We start from the raw sequence: 27,132 nt of genomic DNA on the forward strand, positions 1-27,132 counted from the left end.
TATCTCATTGTCAATTGTGATTGGACACGAATCTTGCGACAATATATACATATGCACTTCATGCTGATGACGTATACAAAGTTTAATTTCAATTACATGAAACAATAGGAGGTGAGTAAACAAGAAAGTGTGACGGACAGACAAACGCACGAACAGTTGAAACATGTACGCCTCTCGCATCTTCTACACCGGGGGCATTAAAATCATTGTATTACATGCATTTCTCTTAATACATATTTCCAAACATTGGCAGAAATTCATTTAATACATAGATTTATTTTTAAGTCAAAAGCACTAAGATAGACTTCATTTTTCCAAGTTATATTTGTTTTCCTAATTTGACTTCAACTTCTCTTAAAATCATTACGAGCTCTTTCAATTATAGAACAATCCAATAATGCAGCTAGGACAAAAAGCCATGACAATAGAATAAACTCATTTCTATTTAAGACAAGAAATTGTAAACGAGAATTACAGATAATGATACATCCACCGTGGAAAATAATGAGCTTATGATGATAACAATGAGGTTTGTTTCCGTAATAAAGAAAATAATGATGTTATATTGCATCAAAGATTGCTGTTACGCTTCCAGATTTCCTCATTTTAATGTCTCTTCCTATGCATTGTTGTGACCCAATTACACTGACGCAAAAATATGTCACGGGAGAAGTTATAATTGTTCTACAACAGTCATGTTGAAATTTAATTCGCACCTTTGCCGACTTTATCCTTTACCGATATGGTGTACTGAACTATAGCAAACCTATTGAATAAATAATATTTATATCAAGTGTCCCAACTTTTGTATCGTATATAACTCGAAAACGCACTTCCTGTATGTATAAAACAAAATGATATAGAATCTTTATGTTAATTAGGTCACAAATACTTATTTACACTACAGTTAAACTGTGCAAAGACATTGTACAAAAGCCTTGCAAATCGGGTCGCTTTATATACTATAAGGAAAAAATGATAGAAAATAGTTAACTGGAGTAAAAAAAAAAGATTTATGATTATTAAATGAATTAATGTACATTATTTCGTTGTTCAGTGTTCACATTTTAGAAGTAAAACGGGTACACATAGCCAAGACTTCGACTTCGGCGATATACTCTTAACGACTCTGTGGACATCGACTGGAGAGGGTTTTACCTTCTATCCTGAAAACAAAAACAGATAAATATATTTGGAAACACGCACACTTGTGTTAAAATACCGTTCACATGGAACTGCAGGTTCGTATTAATACATCGTGAATATTAAAATCCATATACAATATCGTTTCATCAACCGATTGTTGCAAGACATATCTTTGAAGTACGGATGAATAAACTAACAGATTATGTTGACCGTTTATTTACCTTATATAAGTAATGGGTAATACGTTTGGTTCGTGCCTTTAACGTGGGGTAAGGAGTCGAGTCCATAATACGTAAGCGCAGATCTATAGCCTCGGGGTCGTGAGTTCGATCCTTGGGTTAGGCGTATATTCTCTGTGACGATTTGATAGAAGACATTGTGTCTGAAGTCATTCCTCCTCCACCTCTGTTTTATGCGGGCAGTTGTAAGTTACTTGCGGAGAAGAGGTTTGTACTGGTACAGAATTCGGTTAGGTTAAATGCCCGCCGTTCGATAACTGAAATACTGTTGAAAGACGGCGAAAAACCCAAAACAGTTTTCAGATTAATATGGATCTTCGCATTAATGCTCAGAATGATACACGTTAATCTCAAGTTCATACAGTAACTGTGATTTTGTTTTATTAGCTTTAATTTTTGAAACATTTTACATATAACTTTATTTTCTAAAGACAGATAAAATGCTGAACTGTTCTATTTTAAAGACTCTATAGTTTTCACTCAGTTGTATTAAGTATAGTCTTTAGACATTTGGTACCCCTTAGGGTAATACCTGTGTTCTATTTTAGCTATTTACTGTTTTATTTAAACCATTATTATATTGTCGTATATCACACATTTCGTAATTACAATTGCAACCGCATACTTTATTTGATTACTATAGACTGTTACAACATCACACGCCCTGCTACGCCTTTGTTGTATTCTAAATCCCTGATGTGTTACTTGAAAATGAAGCGGTTGTAATTTCGTTTTAAGTTTTGACGCAGATGAATGATTGCCAAAGTACGAGATATTTTTTGGTGTTTGGCAGCTAATGTTTCCCGCAAAATCAATATTAAACTGTTTGGTCATATGTCCAATTTCCAGGAAGTCCCCATGTGCGCCTTCGTGCATTATTTCATCACGATCGGGCACTTGGGTAGAACCACCGACCTTCCGTAAGCCAGCTTGATGGCTTCCTCACATAAAGGTTTTAACGCTCACATCGGCGAGGCGCGAGTGATATGAAGTCAACGACCTTAACGCCACGGCCACTGAGGCCCCTCCAGTTTACAATTATACATCTTCCCAGAATGTTTCCATGTTTAACATTAATAACATTATATTGACAAAGTACTTGTAAAACTTGTAAAAAATTACTATTGTGGAAATATCAGTGAAAATAACAAAAAATGTCAAGTTCAAACTTGATAATGGCGCGCACCATACTTAAGTCATAAGCACCACAAAGTTTCAAAGTTGCACGTACCAATAAAACATTATCCCCGTCAAGTTAAATCTTAACACACATCAAGGTAACAAAACACGACGTGTTAACCAGAACAAGTGTTGATAAAAACATAGGTAGTACAAGTATATAAAAAAGGAAAATAACACAATATGCATGCACTCAATGACATTTCAGAACAAGAAAAAAAAAAGCCTTTAGGAGCACGACGAAACAGGCAAGAAGACGAGTATTAAAGAGATCATACGCAATCTAAAAGGATATCCTATCGACCCAAAACTTAACATTATAGCATCATCTGTCTATATTTATGCGCAAAATTATGAATTATTTCTGTTTTCTTAAAAACTTGATTTACTTCAGGCACTAGCACAGATTTATTGAAGAACTATGGACATACTGTTGGAAAATTCATTACTTGTAAAGGCATTTCAAAAGTGACAACTGTTAACATTTCTGGGCCAACACTCGGCCTTTACTAGTAATCTGAATTATTTTAAAAAAAAGGAAGAATATCCAACAGGGAAAGCCGCGTTCTAAAAACGCAGCCTCCCCAAACGCGCACACGATCAACACACGCACACCACACACACAAAACAAATACACAAGGACAAAACAAACAAACAAAGGAACACAGTGGGGCACTGCCTTGGAACAGTCAGTGGAAAAACCACCAAGTGGGAGCCTAAACCGGTTTTTGGTGCACCTAACCTCACTCTTACCCCCACCATGTTCCAGAGTCACAGGACAGTGTAAATAAAAGTGAGAAACCCTAACATACGCAAAGGCAACAAATATATATATATATATATATATATATATAATCCTCAAGAACCTAAAACGCATGTACTCAATGCCTTTGCAGAAGACAGAGCAACAAGGGAAACACCCTTAAGGACCCGACGAAACAGGCCAGAAGACGGAAATCAAAATAGCTCAGTCATGGAGGGATTTAAGAACTACTTATCACAGAGTCCTCCACCTGTACCATCAGACACAATCAAAGAGGAAAGCGCAGTGTCCAACTGTAAAAGGGCTGAACACCAAACATGCGGTGTGTCTCAAAACAGTTTGGTCATAACCTCATTTAATAAAACGTTTAATGACTTTACTAAATACAACTGGAAAATTGCCATGACCCAAAATATTACGAAGTTTGTAAACCACATCCCCATAAAAAACAGGTTTTGATATACCTTCTCACAGAAGTGTTTTTAAATTGCTATTGTATTTCCATATGGGAAAATTAGACCCATCGATTTTTGCACGGCTAAAAATATTTTATATAGCGCAAAGAAGGAGCCCTTTGCTTTATTTTCTCAAGTCTACAGAAAATTTCACATTCCCATACATCATTTCTGGTTTTACAAAGATCTTTTATTGTTGACTATAAAAACATCATATGCCTTTTTTGTCATTTTGTTTGGCATCTGTACCACAGAACAGACATTTGAGATAAAAGAAAAGTCAGATGAGCATGTCCGTTTAGCTACGTTAGAGGTACCCTTTGCAGCTCGAAGTAGATTTGGGTGGCAGTATTTTTTTTCTGCACTCACAGTGGACAATGTTCCCATGTGTAACATGTATTGTTCGCCTGCAATTTTATAAAAAGAACAATGAATGTAAAGGCCAATTGATTTTTATATATATAGTGACCAATGACAATCTATAGTTATAAAATGGTTAATACAAATAGTCTCATTATGGTCCCTTTTATAATTCATTCTTTTTTGTACATATATCAGAGATGTTTGGAAATTAACAAAGGAGATACAATGACATATGTTTTGATACAGAGAAATAAAGATGGTGAATTAAAATACCGTGACTGTTTGATAAACGACATTGTGTCTGAAATCATTAGTCTTCCACCTCTGATTCATGTGGGGACGTTGGCAGTCACTTGCGGAGAACAGGTTTGTACTGGTACAGAATCCAGGAACACAGGTTAGGTTAACCGGTAGCACTCATGTCACAGACAGCATAACACAATCGAATTTTGATCTGAAAATAACAAAAATGATCCTATACATAACAATGGTATTTAAAATAAATTGCCAGTATTTTTGAAAAAAATATGCCTTTACTACTTATAAATACAAAATGGATATATTTAAGTACCTTTTTACGAATTCATTTTTTAAAGATCTTTATTATGACACAAACACGCTTCCGTATATTTATTTTCCATGCATAATCTATGTGACTGATTAAACTTTATTAGACCATTTTTAGAATTAGCAATCGTTAACAATGCCAATACTAACACTTACATTTCATACCGGTCTGTGTATCATACATGTATGTTGAGGCAAACGAACCCTCTCTTTACACACGCCGAGAAAAACTTTCATTACAATATGCTATAAGGGTGGCTGCCAACAAATCCAACCCTGCTCATAAAGTCATTTTAAGCCCAATTACTTTGATTCATATGAGAATAAACCAAAACAAATCAAACCGTTTTGATTTTGAATAAAATCTTCTATGAATGAAACTGACTTTGAATTTGAAGATATCAAAGAAAATTCAATTCCGGATACGCCACCATGGACCCTTGCTTCCCCTACAGTTCTTTTTGATTTGAAAACAGCCTTTAGAAAGTCAGAAACAAATCCTGAAATATTTAAATCCAAATATAATGAGATCAAGTCACTTTACAAGGATTATTTTCCAATTTACACTGATGGTTCGAGAGATGATTCGGGGGTTGGCTGTGCGGCCATCGGCCACCTTCATCAGTCAAAATTACGTTTACCAAATATTTTCAGCCGAGGCAAAAGCTATTGATTTGGCCCTAAATTTTATATCAAAATATAGTGAAGAAGTTTATTATTTTTTCCGACTCGCTTTCTGTTTTACAGTCAATTCACAACCGAAACATGGAAAGTCCTTTTATTCAAAATATTCTCCTCAGGGTTCATGCACTATCTTTCAAAAAATCTGTCATATTCTGTTGGATTCCTAGTCATGTTAGTATTGATGGAAACGAGGATGCTGATACTGCAGCAAAGCAATCCCTTTTTTTATTATCACAATCTAATATGAATTACCATACTGTTTTAGGCCAAATGTCAAGAAATACATTTTATCTAAATGGCTGGTACAGATCTGTTCGCAGGGAGGATGTTGTTCTTTCTCGTTGTCGAATAGGTCATACCCGTTTGACTCAGTCTTATCTTCTGAACAAAGAAGAACAACCTAAATATGTACCATGTCAGACTCCGCTTACTATTAAACATATTTTAGTCGACTGTGTGGACTTCGTTCCACAGCGCAGTATATATACTATGACGTTCAATCTTTGAAAGTGTTGTTTGAAAACATTTCAGTCAGCAATAGATTGTCCTTTTTAAAGCAGAGAGGCATTTACCACAAAATATGAAATCATATATTTTTCTTTACACATTTTGCAATATTGTTCTTTGTCACTAATATTTTAACCCTATATATACGTTTTTGCATAAATGTTTTTAGACGTGCTTTACAATTTACTTTACATTTTATATGTTTATACATTTTTACATAATTGTTTTTTAGAGATGCTTTACAATTTACGTTTTCAAAGCGCTTGTTTTTGGCGACATATGGCCTTTTTGTGTCGGTTCGCCGTAAAATCTAACTCACTCACTCACTGTTTTGAATAAAACATTGTCGTAGCGAACTTCGCGGAAACCCATGAAAATCAATCAGCCTTGATAACTATATAATTTAATGTTGCATTTACCAAGTAAAGAACGTTTGACATACTTCAATCAGTAAATTCCTTTACTTACCATGCACGATTCACTCAACAATAACCAGGAATTCGTCGAATAGAGTGGTGTTCCACACAATTTGACATAAAGCTCCAATGTTTACTTCTTACCGGAAGTAGGGAAAACATAGCACACGGTGCATGATAAAGGACATTGGAAACTATTTTTTCCTTAATTAATATAATGTGTCCTGTAGAAGTGTGTTTTTGAGGACTTTTTTCTGTGTTATCTCGTGTAACTTACGCTACCTATTCCATGCTTAATATATCATGTTGGATTTTGACCATACGTTTAACTATAACCTGCCTATTAGTGGACGCTCCATAATATGATTTTGTTAACAGCCAATAGTCAATTCTAAACAGCTTGAGAATCGAAATTAAGAATTTCAAAAAGAAGAATTTCGAGTTTACATCGAATTTGGATCTTACTCAAGCTCGAAACTGAAATGTTCAGTGTTTTATTCGAGACTCTTTAGATTACATATCGTGGAAGAAATTTAGGTAGGTTTTTTTTTTTGGATTTAACGTCGCACTGACACATGATAGGTCATATGGCGACTTTCCAGTTTTAATGGTGGAGGAAGACCCCAGGTGCCCCTCCGTGCGTTTTTTCATCACGAGCGGGCACCCGGGTAGAACCACCGACCTTCCGTAAGCCCTCTGGATGGCTTCCTCATATGCAGAATTCAACGCCCTGAATGAGGCTCGAACCCACATCGATGAGGGGCAAGTGATTTGAAGTCATCGACCGTAACCACTCGGCCACAGAGGTAGGTTTTACGTCTGCCCCAAGGTTATTTTTGAATGAAGTAAGCAAAATTCAAAACAGAAATACAGGATTCAACCTTATTTTTTCAATGCTGAAGTTAGAATTCTGTCTCATTAAATCCGTTTACATGAGGCACCCTAGAAAAAGTGATATTGACATTTTTATTTTGTGTTTTATAATTGTTCACCAATAGTTTGATGTTTCTTTTATTAAAATTAATGGTAAAATGAGTTCTTAGCAAACGTTTTGGATAGTGGCCATCACTTTGAAATTTGTCTCTACTTGAGCTTGAGGAGATACCATAAATTATACAAAATTTATAAAAGACGGCACGGTAAAAGTTGCTTAAAAATTGCAAAACAGTGCAAAACACGGTCACCTTTAATAATGTACCAAACAAATGCCATTTTGTAAACATTACTATCAGGCATCTAATACCTTAATGTGCAACGTCGTATGAATACATTTGCGGGTGTATCTAACCATTTGTACTTGTAACATGACACTGTGTAAATGTTGAGAGTGTTCTACCCGAGGCTAGAGGGTATACACAGTAACAGTCGAGGAAAATTCAAACCGATTCTGCGACATTTATGTCGTATTGAACTATCACTTTTCGATTGTTTAGAATATGAAATAGAATCTATAAAATACAACATATGTTTTGTGCTGTATGTTTTTATCTAACATTTTCGTTGTTAAAAAATTAGCGCGAACTTAATTTTTGTTTCTTTCACAGTAAAATAAGTTAGGCGTAGGTGAACGTCTGTTTAAATGAACATTTGCCGATTCTTTTTTCTCTTTAACCAAACGTGTGCTCTACTTCCCTTTGGTGGTTAATTCTATTTCGATGAACACCTACGTGAATATCATTTATCGGTTCCATATATAACCTTACATTGAACTTGACATCGGAAACTGTCTTTCAGGTTGTTATTTTGTCTCATAGGCTCTATATTTTGCAAGTATTATTTGTGAAACACACCCAAGTAGATTGTTTTTATATTTTTTATATATTACAAGATAGTATCGTATGCGAGACACGCCAACGTATATTGTTTTTGTTATATTAAGCGCCGATTATTTTGGCTTAGTGTATTTCACAGTAGATTACAAAAACAAGGATGAATATTCAACAGCGAAAGCCGCGTCCTATAAACGCAGCCTCCCCAAAACGTAAACCCAGCACGTGGACGCGCACACCTCCAACTTACACAAAGCAAACACACAAGGACAAAACAAACAAATAAAGGAACACAGTGGGGCACCGCCTTCGAATGGTCAGTGGTAAAACCACCACTGGGTAGCTTAAGCTTAAACCGGTTTACGGTGCACCTAACCTCACCCTTACCCCCACCATGTTCCAAAGTCACAGGAGGACAGCGTAAATAAATGTTATCCCCGCCAGGCGGAACCCTAACATACACAAAGGCAATAGAAGGCATGTAATGTAAAACAAAAATGCTCTTGTATATTTATGTAAACACAAAACATGTTGATATTTCTTTTTCAGTGTTAAGAAAAAACATATTTAGCGCAAATGTAATTATAGAAGACAAACGTCGAGTTATTGTGATCAAATTTCTGTCGTTTACAACCCACCTTTCCTACGGGAGATAACTGTTGTAGTGACTGCTGAAAAAACTAAACAAATGTAATCAACCAAAACATTGACCCATTACGGCGGGGCTGACTTTTCCTATAATGAACATATATAAGAGATATAAAAAAAAAACAAGAAATCCTCCCCAAGAACTTTGATCTATTTACAATATTTACACCGCGTTGATCTAAAGGACCAGAAAATATTTTTTTATTTATTTTGTTGGATTTAACGTCGCACCTACACATGATAGGTCATATGGAGACTTTCCAGCTTTAATGGTGGAAGAAGACCCCAGGTGCCTCTCCGTGCATTTATTCATCACGAGCGGGCACCTGGGTAGAACCGCCGACCTTCCGTAAGCCAGCTGGATTCTGGTCCTTCGGGAGCATTGATTTAATTCATTTAGATTTGAAGATTGAATACTGCTTAAGCCGGTGCTAGGGGGCGTGGGCAGTGTTGCATTTTCCATTACTGCTCATGAACAGACTCAATCAAACCGAGTCTGCAATTTTCACTGTTTGCCTTGTTCTCGGTGCTTCCGAGGGATCTCCTTTTCAGATTTTATTCCTCACATGGAGAATTCAACGCCCCGAATGAGGCTCGAACCCACATCGATGAGGGGCAAGTGATTTGAAGTCAGCGACCTTAACCACTCGGCCACGGAGGCCCCTCCGGAAAATATAATACACTATAAGAAAACAAAATATTACAGCTGTAAATTCTTAACAATAAAGCCTTCAATGTAAACGAAAAGAAATAGTAAGCATACTGACTTATTCTTTGCTTTCATAATTTATAAAAAAAAAGAAAAATATCAAACAGGGAATGCCACGCACCAAAAACGAAGCCTCCTCAAAACGAAACCCCCAGCACGCAGACGCGTGCACCACACACACACACCCAAAGCCAACACATAAGGACAAATCGAACAACACACACGCACACAAAGCCTACACATAAGACGAAACGAACAAACAAAGGAACACAAAAGCAATTTTGAAATTAAAGTACATCTGTTCACTGCAGCGCGCTCTAAAGAAATATATCTCGGGTGATTATGACGTTGAAAGAATTGCGCCAGTTGTGACGTTGCCAATAGCGAATTAAATCGAGTCTAGGGTAGGTCAGTGCGTTACTTTTTTCATGTACTAGGAAGTGAATTCAAGTGATCGTGGCACGGCATATTGCGTTTTTACACAAAACCAAGAACAAAAGCAAATTTGCTATTCAGATATATGTTTCTGTTCGCTATGACATCACCAATGTGGTAATGGTATTAGCAATCATGTCTCAACGACTGAAGTTTCTCGATTATGCCAATTTTTTGAGCCGTTGCTTGTACTGTCAGGGAAGGTAACTAGAGTCACAGATCGGGACTAACTAACTGCAAGCTAATAAATACCAAGTTCTTGGTTTGCATCTTTCAGATTTTAACGAGTTATAGTTTTCAAAAATATTCTTTGGTATTAGGAATAGCATGTATTAGAAGTAATGTTGAGTTATAATTATATCAACGAGAAGAATACATTTGCCCAAAGGGAGACCTTTGCCTGACCAGGACCCCTGCAGTCGTCTATGGTTTAATGTGAATTGCGGCCGGCCACATTTAGCCAAGTCTCTTGATTGCAAGACAAAAGATCGAAAAGGAGTCCCCCATGTCAAATTTACGTAGAATAGAAAAAGTGGAAAAACTACAGGTCGTTCAAACGAAAATGTTGCAGGCTCGGTTTGATTGAGCCTGTTCATTGACGGTAGTGGAAATGCATGCTACCGTCCACGCCCTCTATCCCCGGGTTGAGCAGACCTCAACATTTACACATGCTAAAAGTACAAAAAGCAATTTAGAGACATCCGCAGATGTATTCATACGGTGGTGCACATAGAACCTTCAATGATACACGTGTTGCGCGTAATTCCATGACAAGCGGCATATGGTCCCCAGATAAAATGATTGGTTTGCCCCAGACGAGACAACAATGGGCAGAACTAAACAAACTGGAATTTAGGAGGGATCTAAGGTTATGGAGCCTGCATATCACAGGAACTGTCAAAAGACAAAATTAAAAAGCAGGCACCATACCCAAGGGGTGATTATACAATACCCAAGGCTATGAAACCCAGGCCTAAACGGTCATGCTGAGAAACTAAACAGTACCAATAGCACGACTGAACGATCTGAGAAGATCGAAATATAACAGCCCAGGCATAAAATTTTGGTTTCCAGACGCTAGAAATTTGCTAGTGAAACATTTACCATTTCATCACTTACATCAACCTTTTTCGTTCATTACAAAATCTAACAAGCAGAATGACACAGAATATTAATCTCCATTCGTACTGAAATTAAATAAAGGTGGTAGGAAGCAATTTTCAACTTTACGTAACAAAAAACAAAACGAGAAAAAAAACAACATTTGACATTGGAGAATTTCTAAAACATTTATAATCTTTTTTTTTTCTGTTATTTAAGCCGTTTATTTTCCGGAAATTTTAGGAAATGGTAAACATAAAAATAAAAAATGGTATAATGCTGACTCTAATACCGCGAATCGAAAACGCTGCAAGCGAAAAAATGTATTGGCATTTATACGTTTCTAAATCAAATTCCATGTCCTCGGTCAAAACAGTTTCTATCTACATTTTGTTTTTGTCCTTTTTCACACTGACAGGCATCTGAACAGGAAATATTATTATTCACATCTATTGCGATATAATTATGTTTACAACGTTATTATATTATGATACAATAAATATGTTTTACGTCAAATATTAAAGATACGCTGTTAAATTGTAGATGACTTTCCAGAATTAATTTTTCGTAGCGATATATGACCTTTTTTTGACCTTTTTTTGTATATTCGCCGTAAAATCCAACTCGCTCACTCACTCACTATCATGTGCTTTAGTTTTGATTATGTACAGTTTTAGACGACCACAAACAGTTTTTTTGTTTAACACCTACGTATATATTATTCAGTCAAAAACAAACACACGCCGCCTAGCACTGCACTTGACATTGGAAACACAGTCTCTCTGGAGAAGAACGTCATTATAGCGTGTGGGCGCTATTACTTAGTTTTTGTGAGACACTCCGTCGTGAATGATTTTTGTTATATAATTTTACAGATGGTGGAACTTCTTAGATACATTTTAATATTTAAAAAGATAGATATATGTCCCAGTCGATGATTCATTGTCTAGTGTGAAATGTAGCGAAAACATGCAGAAACTATCATAGTTATTACAAAAGTGTACTGTTTTATAAAAACGCAGCGTAAAATCAAGATTCAATCAATGTCCTTTAAACGGATATTTCAGACCTCACGATACATTAACTCTTGAGACCAGTGTTCATCGTTCTTTCATATCTACTGAAAATGATATCTCTTCAAAGAACTGACTCTCAGGATTGAATAACACTTGGTCGGTTAAAACATTGACCGCCACCTTTTGGGCTCGTTTCATTTATATATTTTAGAATGCTGCAAAAGCTCGTCCCCTGAATTTTGCCTCGTGTTCCTTTTCAAGGAAGGGGAACAAAACATGTTTCCTCTTGATGATCTTGTTTTTCCTAAATTCATTGTTTCACAATCGATTACCTGAATTGTGCATCTTTATTTGAGGATTAATAGTTTCGTGTTGTGAGCAATTGATTTATCAGTTTAAGATTATGTTAATTTGACGTATTTCGTTTTATAGATAGGACAATTAAGTGATTTTAGTAGGGCAGATAAAAATCTTAGGATGTCACAAAATAACGATAATGTTATGGACCTTTTCTTTATGGGATGTAATGCATAACAAGCAAAAATAAGCATATTAGCGAATAACAAAATAAGATAAATGTATATTCAAAGCAATTAGTTAACACACATGTTGCAAAAAATTACTTTACAAATTGAGGACTTTAAAACCGTTTTCTTCAAAGGAATGGGGTACATGCGTTTTTGGTTCGGAAAAACGTTATAGACGGGTTGCTTCAAAAATCCAACAAGTACATTAATACAGAATAATAGGGAATAGAAAAAGGGACGGTGGTGGTTTAAGGGGAACGTTGAACAAGGATGAATATTCAAAAGGGAATGATATGTTCCTTAATCACAGTAACCCTACAACGTAAACCACAGCAGCGCAGACACTCACGTATAAAAGACAAAAACATACACACACACATAACTAACATAGATAACCAAACAGACAAGATATAACAACACTGTAGGGCACCGCTCAAGACACACAGACTCACAAACACACACACACACAACACACATAAGCAGCAAAAACAACAATCTGGCACCGCCTAAGGATACCGGCAGCCAAAATCAAGGTTGGCACGAAAACTTACTCATAGTAAAAGGAGAGGGGATGCAAAAGCAAGGGGGTGGGGAATGATGGGAGGGGACGATAGCGGGTGAGCAGAAAGAAAAAAGGAACGCCAACAACAAAAAACACGCAACACAAAATACCAGACGGACAGAAAACAAGTTGAAAATAGGGGCACGGCCTTGGAACGGTCAGTAACCTATATAAATGAAACTGGGCGTTTAAACGCGTTTAGTGCATGCCAACCTCGCACTTACACTATTTAACAAGTTAGACAACACAATGTAAATAAAATCACTCCCCGCTGGGAACGTCTCTAACATTAGTGAAAAAATACCAGATCATATTAAGTAAAACATAAAATTATGTTCAATCTAAGATATAATTACACCAATGTACTCAACAACTTGTCTGAAGTCAGAGCACCAAGAGCATAATTGTTCGATTTGTTCTCATGTGTTTGCTTTGTGTGGCTGTTGATCGTGTGCACGTCCACGTGCTGGGTTTAGGTTTTGGGAGGCTGTGTGTTTGGAACATGGCTTTCCCTGTTCGATATTAATCATTGATTTTAAAGGTAATCAATTACCATTCATGAAAACTAGACTAAAGGGAATGTAAGCGAATAATTCATGAACAAGGCACATGACAAAGAACAACCTGGGATTACCTGAGTTGTATTGCATATTCAGCATTGCTGCAATACACAATAAGTATTTAAAAGCTGTTTATGCTCACTGGACAAATTCTCAGTATATTTTTGTAAGGAATTTGTTCTGTCTTAACACAATAATGGCCATAATTAGTGTCACAAATTGGAACAATAAGAAGTCTTAAGTGACTTGGATAAAGAAATTGACAGTTAGTTAAGTCTATAATTATATTTTTGTTTACGTGTTGTAAGCTACAGTATTTGAAAGCACTTTTAAAAGATCGAATTGGAAGGTAGAAGTGTTAGCAAACCTTTAACTAGACATGTCAAATTTGTATTAAGACTTTAAGACGCATTCTCAGACAACCTAGTCGACTGAGATATTAGAAAACAGAAAGTCAAAATTTTCGCTTCTGATTAGTATTTAAGGATTACCAGCGGTTTAGTGTTGTTACATTTTCTGGTCCTTTTGGGATCATGGAGTCCATTCAATTGATGTGTTATAGTTTCCGTTTAAGCCGGTGTTCGAGGGGAGTGAGAGGTGTTGCATATTTCATTACCTCTCATGAACAGACTCAAATAAGCCGAGTCTGCTATTATTCTGTAAATCTGTAAAAAGATCCTTTGGAAGCAAAGAATGCAACCAAGAAGAATAATACCAGACTCGGTTTGATTGAGTCTGTTCATGAGTTTAATTATCTTGTATTTCACAAATCACTCTGACATCTCCATTAGTTATATTGGTTTCTGGTAACCAAGACATTGAAACTATCAGCGGCGTTTTGATTACGTTGAAACAAGCTTTGCTTTATTATGCATTTGGTGAGATTTATATGAAAAACAATGTTCTGCAAACTTCTTAAAATAAATGTTCCATATGCAAGCAACATTTTCTTGAATATAGCTGTTGAACATGTTTTTCAGCACTCACAATGTCTGGGAAACATTACAGAAAAGTAAGAATGAGGAGTTACTAAAATTGTTCAAATTCAGTTGTCAAACTTTCCATTAGTCTACCCTTTAACCAACGGGACACTTCTTTATAATCTACAGGACATCGTTTCAATGAAATAACTACCCACATATGGAAACTGGAATAACATTGATTAGGCAAAGAAAATGTGCGCTTCAAGTAAGATTGGTCAAACAAGGCAGTCGGTAATACCGATGGATGTTCCCCGAAGTAAATATCCAAAAAAGAAGGGCAATTCAAAAACAGGGTTATATAGAGTTTGGTTCTTAGTTACTGCACTCCCCTTCAATGTGTTCGATAAGAATTTAGAGTTTGAAGAAAGTATCTCTTATAGTTAAGGAGAGATGTTCTGGACAAAGTTTTAACACAAAGGAAGGTAATAATGAGGCCAGGTAGAGTTATGGTTCTTGGTTACGTCACTTCTTCTATAAATGTGTGAAGTATTGAATCAACCATATATATACTTTTCAAGTAATACACCGGAAAAGTTTCATACTTAAAGACAGATAATTCAAAAACAGGGTCAGCTAGGGTTATTTAGGGTTGTTTTTTTTACAATGCACTCCCTCTCACCGATTTCTATCAATATATAAAGAATGAAGTTAATCCCTCATATAGTTTTCAAGTTATGCTCTGGATAAGCCTTTTTCACATATGGGGAGATAATTCAAAAATGGGGTCAGCTTGAGTTATGGTTCTTTGATACTGCACATTCTCTAACTGACCTCTATCTATATGCACAGTATCAAGTAAATCCCTTCCATAGTTTTGGACTTAGGCTCAGGATAAGGTTTTTACATGTAGGGTGATAATTCAAAATGGGGCCAGCTAGAGTTATAGGTCCTAGTTATTGCATTTCCTTTCAATGATCTCTATATTTGTGTAAAGTATCAAGTTCCTATAGTTTTCAAATTATGCTCAGGAAGTCAAACTTTTTCACATAAGGGGAGATAATTAAAAAAATTGGGTTAGCTCGAGTAATGCACTTCCTCACTGACCTCTATCACTATGTAAAGTATCAAATCAATCACTTTCATAGTTTTGGACAAGCTTTTTACAGAAAGGGAGACAATTAAAAAAATCCGGACCACCTAGAGTTATGGCTCCTTATCACTGCACTTCCTCTTAATGATTTTTTGTTATGTTTAACGTCGCACCGACACAATTATAGGTCATATCGTGCCTTTCCAGCTTTGATGGTGGAGGAAGACCCCAGGTGCCCCTTCGTGCATTATTTCATCACGAGCGGGCACCTGGGTAGAACCACCGACCTTCCGTAAGCCAGCTGGATGGCTTCCTCACATGAAGAACACTCAACACTCCGAGTAAGGCTCGAACCCACATCGATAAGGGGCAAGTAAATTGAAGTCAACCTTTACCACTTGGGCACGCAGGTCCCTTCCTTTCAATGTTACAATTTAGTACCTTCAATATTTTTTAGTTGTTATGCTCCGCACAAAAAGTGTGACGGACGGACAGATACAAACTGAAAGAGGGACCGACGGACGGACAAGGCGGCGACTATATGCTCATCCATTCGGAGAGCATACATATATTGTACTAAGGTAGGTGGGCTTTTTCCCCCGAGACGCAAGTGGTTGGTCACAATTGTGTGATATATGCACGTTGAAAGCATATCACCAACATAATTTATGCAATTCTTAGTGGCATTTTATTATTACATACACCATACTGCACCATGATAGTCTAGTGGTCAAGACATACTCCCTTCTTCGGATTGAAACCAATGTTCGAATCCTTGTCCTGACAAAACGCTTTATACTGCAATGCCATTAAATTTGCATTGTTCTTACAGTAAACTATTTTAACCGGAGTTCTGCGCGGAATGCATTGTTTTAGCTATTCTGAAAGGGGACTTTTCAAGGAACATTCCTGTGAAGTTTGATTAAAATTTGCCAAGTGGTTTAGATGTCATTTGAGGCAAAATGTTGCACAACGGATGACAATGGACGACAGACGGCTATTAACACCAACAGCTCATTTTGTGCTCAGGTGAGCTAAAATAAAGTCTGACAAAACAGAAAGTAAGAATTTAAACAGTATTTAATATTTACATCAGCTGAAATGAATCTGAATATTATGTATATAAAATGTATTGACTAGAAGCGCCTTATGTGTTTATCTTAGTAATTGAGCGCGTCATGCGAAAACCAGACTTATGGCGATTGCGACCAGTATGGATTCAGATCAGCTTGCACATCCTTTCAGTCTGATCATGATCCATACTGTTCGCTGAACATCTCATGATATCGATACTGACAGAACAGCAAAACAGTATGGATCCTGATCAGACTGCACGGATGTGCAAGCACTGGTCGCAATCGCCATAAGGCTGGTTTTCGCATGACTCGAGTATGTTCTACATCAGAAATATACTGTAGCTGAATCTTTTCTGTACATTTTTTTCAATTCCATGTCCAACAAACTGTACAGAGTGTCAGCATGTCTTCTGAGAGCAATCCTGGACATAAGATGGCTCTAAATCTATTTCCTCTTGTGTCGTTGTAACCAGAGAACTTCAAAAGCACACCCGGAAATGCGGAGACATTTTTCTGTCTGGTGGCGTTCTCGTTTATTGTAAGCATATGGTTTGTCACATACCAAAGTGAATTGCGTAATTTGGCATTTAAATTATTTTAGAATTATAACAAACATAAATTTTCTCATTTGACAAACTTTACATATTTAGAAATATAACCAACATAAATTGTCTAAGTTGACAAAATTTACATATTTATCTAACAAGCTCCCCATGTTTGGTATAATGACACTGGAGATAGATTTAAAAAAAAATACAAACAGCAATTTTATCCAGTCATTGAAAAGGTTTATTTCATGCACATGCCATTTAAACTTAAATATGAAAGTATATTTTAAATTTGTAAGCATCAATATTTTACAATATATCTACTAACTAAACCATCGCCAGTATTATAATCTCCAACCCCCCACCACCCCCAGAAGCCACTCAGATAAAGAAAACATAAACAGGTATTATAAAATGTGTTTGAGAAACAGTAGATATCTATGTTTAAATGTACCATGAAAACATTGTAGTGGGCTAATTTTTTAGAAAAATGACAATTTTGTTGGTAAATAAATCCATTGATTTATGCCTGCAATTACAAATAAAAGGCAAAAGCGCTTCAATTTGTAGTTGGCTCCATGAAAATGAGTGCCCCGCAACCATTTGTTTTCACAGTATTTCATTAGGAGAGCTATATGAAAGGCATTTTTAAATCTGACAGAGATTTTATTTTTATCATACTTGATGGCTCTTTGTTTCATGCATAAAATAATACAAGCATATCTCTTTAACACAGAAAAAAACACAATTAGGTCGGGCTACAAGTTGTCTCAACAAATACAGCCATTCTCACAATGTTAACTTCCATCTTTTTAATTCAGATTTTAGAATTAATTCCCGTTTTGAAAACTTCAAATACAGCTGACCCTTAAAAAGTAGTTTATTGTATACTAGTAATTCATCCAGTCAAAAATGACCCCTACCCCTCATATCGGACCGAATGACACACTGGTTGGAGCCTTCGCCCGTCAATCGAGCGGTCATAGGTTTAGTGTCTGATACTGTCGCCCATCCGTGACTTATATTTTTCAATGGGACAGTTGTAAGTTACTGTGGAAAAAGAGTTTAGTGCTTGCAAAAAAATAAAATGTTGACGAAAACATCAAAACAAACAACAATTATTTCCAGTTACTTCTGACTTTAAACTGGTCGAAATATGCAGTTAAAACGACATGACATAAATAAGTTATTGCACTAATGCATTTGATAGCCATTAATTGTGTTGGGTTTACGTCGTTACTCAACAACCTTCAATTATGTCACGGCGGTCTGCTTACACAACCTTTCTTTATAGTTTCTAACCATTAGGCACTCTCCGTAAAAAAATAACAACTTTCCCACTTCATTGAATGCAGCTAGTCGGGCTCGAACTGATATCGCCGGATTCCGGGAAAAAATTGTTTTTAACTATTTATGAAACAGTTGAAACGGATTGAAACCAGTTATTAATGCAACAAGGCTTTCAATAAAGGCTGCAAATAAATCCCACAAACAGACAATGTGAATTTGGTTGAAAAAAAAAACAGGGAAAAGACGTAACGTTTTAACTTTGCTTAAACTTCCCAGTTTCGTACCGTGAAAATGAGCTCGTGAGTCAATGAATTTTATAATCTTATTTTATTCAAAAACATTTCCGGAACATTTTCAGAAAATTAAAAAAATTCTATGGAGAAAACGAGCAGTAAAATGTTTGATAAGAAGTATCATTTTTCATAACGCTTTTTTGTGTTTAACATGCATTCACGTATACAAGTGTGACAATAAAAAAACGGAAAGAAATCGGAAAATGGCTTACAAAATCAGAACAGGAAATGAAATTTATCTTATTGTAAACTCTTTTGTGAATAACTTATTTTTCCCTAAAATACAAACAGTTCTTTGTGAAAGTTTGACGCACAAAATCTGCGCGTGAAAATGGGGGTAGGGGAGCATGTAAGACAAATCATTGAAAACGAAGTCGAAGACCTCCATATTTTTTTCGCTCATTTTACAGTAAAATAAATTGATTTGATAACATCAGTGTTTTTTGGTTTTTTTTTTTAATCTATGGGACAGTTTTTACACACTACTTAGTCATTCCGCTCGAAAACAACAATTTCGTAGAAAGATTTTGGCATGATTTTTGCATAAAGTAAGCTTTCCGTCGGCGAATAGTCGGAGAACATATTTGAAAATTACATCACTGTATAGGTTTCAACGGGCATGTTATATTAAAAGAAAAATAATATATTTTTTTAATTAAATGGACGACTCTGAACTAAATTAATTTCCGTAAAAACGGCAACGTCATAACTATTTAGGGCAAGGCTAAAACGTGTTTTTTCGACAACATTTGCGTAAAAAGTGTGCATTTTACCTTTTTGATAATTGTAAATCAGGTAAAGATCAGCTTTTGCTATTATTTAAACATGGTATCAAGGATGCAACTTGATTTTGAAATTCCCGCTCATTACGCCTTCGTTACCTTAAGAACCAAAACCGTATATACTCAATGCCTTTGCTGAAGGAAGAGCATCAAGAGAAACACCCTTAAGGGCCCGACGAAACATGTCAAAGACAGAAATCAAAACAGTTCAGTCTTGGTGAGATTTAAAAACTGTTCATCACAGAGCCCTCCCTCTCTTCCGCCAGACACAATCAAAGAGGGAAGCATAGTGACCAACTGTAAACGGGTTGAACACTAAACATGTGGTATGTCTCAAAACAGTTGGGTCGTAACATCTTTTAATAAAATGTTTTATTATTTTACCAAATACAGTTGGAAAATTACCATGACCCAATATATTACGACGTTTGTAAACCACATCCATAAAAAACGGGTTTTGAGATACTTTCTCACAGAAGTGTCTTTAAATTACTACTGAGCTTTAAAATCAAAGCAGAATTACGATAGTAAAATTTAGCAAAATATTTACGCATTTTTTTTGTAATGACGGTAGTTTGCTTCTAATATATTGATTACTCGACATCCTTGTAAAGTCTAACTCCTGTTCAGAAAAAGTGGAAACTCCACAGGTTGCTCAACACGACATAAACGAAAATGTTGCAGGCTCGGTTTGACTGAGCCTGTTCATGGACGGTAGTGGAAATGCATGCTAACGTCTATGCCCTGTAGCCCCGGGTTGAGCAGAACTCAACATTTACACTGCTACAAGTACAAAAATAATTTTAAAGACATCCGCAGATGTGTTCATACGGCGGTGAAGATAGAACCTTGAATACCCTTGCATGTAATTCAATGAAAAGCGGCGTATGGTCCCCAGTTAAAATAATGGGTTTGCCCTGAACGAGAAAACAATGAGCAGAACTAAACAAACTGGAATTTAGAAAGGGGTCTGAGGTTATGGAGCCTGCATATCACAGGAACTGCTAGAAGACAGAATTAAAAAGCACGCACCATATCTAAGGGGTGATTATACAATACCAAAAGCTATGAAAGCGAGAGTATTGGAACCACCCAGACCGAAATCTTCAAGCTGAGAAACTAAACAGTGCCAATAACACGACATAAAATTCGTGCTGAACCATCTGAGAAGATCAAAATATAACAGCCCTGACTGAATGTACGGGGAGACTTTTTTACGGCCGCCACACGGCACAAACAACGCTGCTGTATAATAAAATAGAATAAGCAGAACACATGTCAACCAGATATTGTACATGGCGTCCTTCCTGTGTATGCCATCCTTCATACCAGAACTGAACAAATGTCAGTCCTGTGATTTTTTTTTTTTGTTTTTTTTTTTGAAACTAGGCTAGTAGTTTTAGGCAAAAAGATATTTTGAAGTTTTACATTTTGCAACGAAACCAAAGTTCTGCTTGAACCGTTTCAGTTAATTCATTCCAATTAAACTGCCTGGAGGAATAGGAGTTGTACTAAAATGTCAGATGGACGGACAATGGAAATTACTGAAATGGTCTTGAAAATAAATAGAAAATAAAGTCAACTAAGTATTAAGACAATATGTTTAACCGGCTGGTTTTCTTTTTTGGCAACACACGACCTCCTTTTATCACGACCACAAAAGCATTAATAACCTTGCTAGTGGCGGCTGCACTGACATCTGTAAGATCACAGCGGCCCCATCAGCACTATTCGGTTTGCAGATGTAAAGCAAATGTTTCACGTCAAACTTCAGCAGTTCACACATAATCATGCTCGGCTGAATTTATAGATATACACATAGCGTATTTATATTTGAAATAAAATTATTTTTCCCACTGACTTGGGAAGAACACTGCTTTCAAAAATTGACCACCGGACCGGAGAGGGGTAGGTGTGTGTGTGTGGGGGGGGGGGGGGTGCGGGTAACTGGCTAGAATTTGCAAGGGTGTGCAGTTGATGCCTGGCTAGAAATTGCAAGGATCATGCAGTTGTGCCATGCTCTAATTAATCAGAGTGTGTAGTAGTAAATTGCAGAGAGTGGAGGAGTGTAGTAGCAAATTGCAGAGAGGGGAGGTGTGTAGTAGCAATTGCAGAGAGGGGAGGAGTGTAGTAGTTTATAATATAGGCCACTTTTAACAGCCTTGCTGTTGTGCTAGTTCTTTAGTGACATGATTGAATGTCCGAGTGTCATGCGAGAGTTCAAATCCCGGCAAGGACAAAATGATTCCTCTCAAAATACTATATTTTTCCCTCCCTATCAGTCAGTGAAGTTATTGCATTGAAATATTAAATTCGTTTTTTAAATCAAAACACGTTGTTCGTCCATACCTGAAATGGATTCTTGTCTCCCATTTCCCGATGGGTAAAGCAGATAAAACCATCGAGTTTCGAACCTGCCGAATCTTCATGCACCGGAGAACGAAGTAATTATGGCTTTAATAAGCCGTTTTTAGGCCCGTGTATGCATTTTTCTACAGTCAGGGGAAAACATTAACCGCTGCAATATTAAACGATCGATATCGGTAGACACATTTTTTCAAAGTATTTCAGTTTGTACTTGATATTTTTCGTTCCAGGCTAATTCGTAAACGCGAACATCAATCGTTCCAAAAATCGATAAAAAGTACTAGGGTCGGCGGTAAAAGTTGTCCGTCGGGTTACCTGAACAACACATATATTTCTAGCCTTATACGTTTTGAAGGAAATTACACAAATACAATATCTATTTTACACGTGCGATTTCAAAAATAACGTTTGCAAAAGTTTGATTCTGTGTCTGTAAAGCACCAAAGTTACAATATTAGCCAAATCGACACCATGGAAGCAAACGATATCTGTATGCGCCTGGTTTGAGTAAGAGGATATTAACAAGCTTAAAGAACTTAAATCAACGTAAAAAAATAATGTTTTATCCAGCAGTTCACCGGGTTAGTCTTGTAGATTATGACTCGAAGATTATGTTCAAAATGTTTAACTGAAATCGAAGAGTGTTTTATTGATGAGACTAAAGCAATATGCAATCAATAAACATCAAAGTCTTTCTTAAGGCATATCAAACAAGTTTTAAGCAAATTCTTTTTGACACTTTTAAACTAAATTCGTAGATTATAGTATTAATATTATGTTTTGGATATAAATTGTTGGACACTGCAAATACAATCAAGAGAAAAGAGTACAGTAAAGTGATGATTTCTTATAATTGGCAAAGTATTAGGATTATTTTGCTGAGACTATATATAGACCACTACTCATGTTTGTCGTGTAGATTTCTATGATTTGGCGACAAAGGACTATTACACACACAAAAAAACCCCACAAAATTGTTTATTTTCTTAAATTGTAATGTCTCCTCTTATAGCCCAGCATACCATTACTTAAAACTATGCATACTTTTTTCTATTACAGATGTATTGCATACATACAGCTTTCTTAAACATGATACAAGTCTACTTGCGACATTGAGATTTTGAGACCCATGCCCTCCTTTCGCCATTATGAGCTATTCTGAAATTTAAATACATTAAACCAGTGTTAAGTTTAGTGAAATGGTTGTCCTTAACTATAACAGCAATTTCGTATCTCGTCTAACTGTTTTGGTGGTAAAATACAATATTTCAGGTCGGCGACATCATTTGACCAGGTTTCTAAGAATGCGTCTTAAGATCTGTCAAAAGCTTTAAATCTCTCATTTAGTAAGCATTTACATGAGATTTTAGTAAATAACATACAATAATACAATTTCATATAAATTGTTGTGCTTGACAATATTTTGTTGAGATCACATAAGATTTACATTGATTCTTTTTTTTTCTTTTGTTTATTTTATTTTTAAGGGTGTGTTCTTTTTTGTTGACCTGGTAGAAGTAATATAATAATATTAATGATGATATAAATAATAACAACAACAACAACAATTATAATAACTATGTTAACTATAAGATGACGTATTAAGAGTAAATAGTAAATAGAATACATACTTATTTCCAGTAAAAATAGATGCACAATATCTGCCACAATAAGGGAAGCAAAATTTTATACAGAAACTTACCACGACAAACACATTAAACACTTCTCAATTTTTTAATAATTTTAATTGCGGTATTAATTAATGAAACATAATGCATACAATCATGCAAATTCATCAATTAATATTTTAAATTTCAAAAGGTAGCATTTGTCACAAAACATGTATGATAATCGGTAATTTGAAAGGTATAACCAGAACAATATGTAAAAGAAGAGTAAGAATAAACACTCTCAGTATTAAAATCGTTGTTCTTGTAATAAATAATCCTTCTATTCATTTTGTGATTAAATGTTGATAAATTATCTTATGTTTGAGGGAAATGATTTCCACAATTGTGTGGCTTTGTATGTGGATTTTTGTTTCAAGTTATCGTTGTAAGCAGTTGATGATAATTCAGACAAATGGTTTGGTACAAAATTATGATCACTTTTTAAAAACCAAAACAGCCATGTGACAATTGCATTTTTTTCAAAAGTGAAAATATTTAGATTTTTTAACATACATTTTTTCGTTATTATACGATTGTACTCTTTTAAACGTTTTCTTTGAATTAAAGTTATAATAATTATAATGTGGTGGGTTGGGTATCATGTCACGTGTGTACAACATGATATTCTTGTTACAAGTATTTTATTGAACAATGATGAAAAAGACGCGTTGCGATGCGTATCTCTAACGTAACGGTCGTTACCACTGTTGATTTTAAGGTAGTTGTATATGTTTTGGCGAATCATATGTTGTGAAAGTTGATTTAACAAAAAATACCATTCAAGCGGACGAAAAAGTCGCAGTATTGATTCTTAGCTGACATAATCAAAGTAATAGTGTTCATAAACAAATTGCTTTCAATGGCAATTAATTCGTGCGGGCAGGAAATGCTATAATTTGATGATACATGTTTAATGTACGGAAATGATGATACAGATGAATGTAGTTTTGAATGGAACTTCATGCATACGTAAAATATTGCAGTGGTCTTAAACGTATGATACAAAACTAAGACATGTGTTTTCAGATACGTTACATTAGACCATATCAATATCAGGCTGATGTTATAGGGATTTAAATCATATATCAACATTTCCGTAAACAAATTAATTATAAATTAAAAGTTAAATTGACAGTTAGCTGCATATCCGGTTCTGCAACACTACATTTTACCATATGAATTGCCCCTTTCTATTATACATGTATCTGATTATAGCAAAGAATACGAATTGACAGATATCAAATTCCGTATTGTTCTGAGCGTATATCCGGTTACGTAGTATAACTGTGCCTGGAGTAATTTCTTTAATATTGACGATATGTTCGTAAAGGTGCAAGAAATATCTTTAAGAAATACATTCGGCGTTGGCGGGGATTTAATGTAATGAAAACCTCGGATTGCAACATAATAGGGTTATTATAACAGTAAATAGATCTGGGATGCTAGATTCGGCTCGAGTGGAATTTTGCCGGATCGGATCTCACGGGAGTGTGATCCGACCTTGCAAAATCCACGAGAGCCGAATACAAAATCCCAGATCTAGCTACTGTTATAATGACCCTTTTATTATATACCTCTACCTTCTTGTTTGTTGATTTCTTATTGAACGAAATCTTAATGTTTATCGATATTAAAATGGAACTAAGTGAAGTTTTTAAGTGCGCTATTTATAGAACTGTGTCAGGTCATGCATATTAATGAAAGTAGACCGGCAGCATACAATACGGAAGGTACAATACGGAATTTAAAAGGTACAATACGGAATTTGTTTCTGTCAATTCATATTTAAATATGTAATACAAAGCCGATTTTTTACAAAATTTATATAGGTATATAATTAAGATAAAGAACAGTCTGCTGCGCGTTGTTTACGTAAGAAATGAATAACTTCCTGACAAAATTATGACGCTTTACAAAGGAAGTCAATTATTCCCGTGCAATTTTAAATCAGTACTTCATTTCTATCACTTTTCAGTAGATATACCAGCAAATAGACGGAATTTTGTGATTCAAAGTCATTTCAAACAATTGTATTATGCAGTGAAAATTAATCATTACAGTTAACGGAGATAGCCCGTCAACTACACTATACATAAATTGTTTGGAGCACTAAAAACCAATCATCATTCAGGTAAAACTCCCAATATAACGTGTATTTATACATCCTGTCTACAGTAATTCGATAAACGCCATTAGAGACAGTATCTACTGGAATCTATGCAATACTCTGTTGAAATGTAACGAAACTTTTTGTGAGACAGTATATTAATTTCAGCCAAATAAAAGTACGCATGCTTTAATTTCTGTCGTCCAGCTGTTTTTATTTGATGAGAACCTTTATTGGTTCAATAAAAAGGTCAAAAACAAATGGTAAAAATAAATAATAAACGATGTACATTGCCATATTTGCTGACACTGTAGGTATAAACAGAAATAAAAAACTCAGCATTTTTGGAACTGAACGGGTATAAAGCTATTGTTTCTATCAATTAAACATATTCTAGAGTCAGCTTTTTCATCACGAATATTCACGTATCAGATATATTAATTGCTTCATATGCTTGAACACAGTCAAATATTTATATGCACTTTTATTGAAAACAGTATGAAAATAATGTCTAATATTGTAGTCTCCAAGAAATGAAATAGAAAAAGTGGAAACTCCAACACAACACAACAAAAACGAAAATGTTGCAGGCTCGGTTTGATTGAGCCCGTTCATGGACGGTAGTGGAAATGCATGCTACCGTCCACGTCCTCTAGCCAGGGGTTGAGCAGAACTCAACATTTACACATGCTAAAAGTACAAAAAACAATTTAAGAGACATCCGCAGATATGTTCATACGGCGGTGCACATGGAACCTTCAATGCTACACTAGTGTGTAAATCTATGTTCATGCTGAGAAACTAAACAGTACCAATAACACGACATAAAAGTCGTGCTGAACGATCTGGGAAGATCGAAATATAACAGCCCTAGGGTTAAGACTGGGTTGCCCATGTTCCGCCTGTCTTTGCAATGTGAGTGAATGAATTTAGATTCAATTGCTTATTATGCATATTGTCAACATGTGCTTCGAATGAGCGAGATAGAAAACTATACCCAAATACTGTGCGTGTGATAAGGTATTGGACCCCTAATAGTAATGTTTATAAAAAGGCATTTGCTTGGTATATTCTTAAAATTGACCGTGTTTCACACTGTGTTGCAATTTTTAAAAATCTTGTACCGTGCCGTTTTTTTTTTATTATCAATTTTGTATTATTTATGGTATTTCCTCAAGCTGAAGTAGAGACAAATTTCAAAGTGATGGTCACTATCCAAAACGTTTGCAGAGAATTCATTATGCCAATAATTTTGATAAAAGAAACATCAAACTATTGGTAAATAATTATAAAACTCAAAATAAAACTGTCAATATCATTTTTTTCTAGGGTGCCTCAAG

At 35.6% G+C, this 27,132-nt stretch overlaps 1 protein-coding gene across 1 annotated transcript in view; it reads left to right on the forward strand.

Annotated features, from left to right (window-relative positions):
- Window positions 1-524: 524 nt before the first annotated feature.
- Window positions 525-27,132, forward strand: part of LOC123532931 (uncharacterized) — a 38,016-nt gene continuing 11,408 nt past the window's right edge. The window contains exon 1 of the mRNA XM_053547236.1: window positions 525-529. Within this exon, the coding sequence (XP_053403211.1) occupies window positions 525-529 (5 nt within the window). The remainder of the gene's footprint in view (window positions 530-27,132) is intronic.

This window comes from Mercenaria mercenaria, chromosome 7 (assembly GCF_021730395.1).
Source record: "Mercenaria mercenaria strain notata chromosome 7, MADL_Memer_1, whole genome shotgun sequence".
NCBI lineage: Eukaryota > Metazoa > Mollusca > Bivalvia > Venerida > Veneridae > Mercenaria > Mercenaria mercenaria.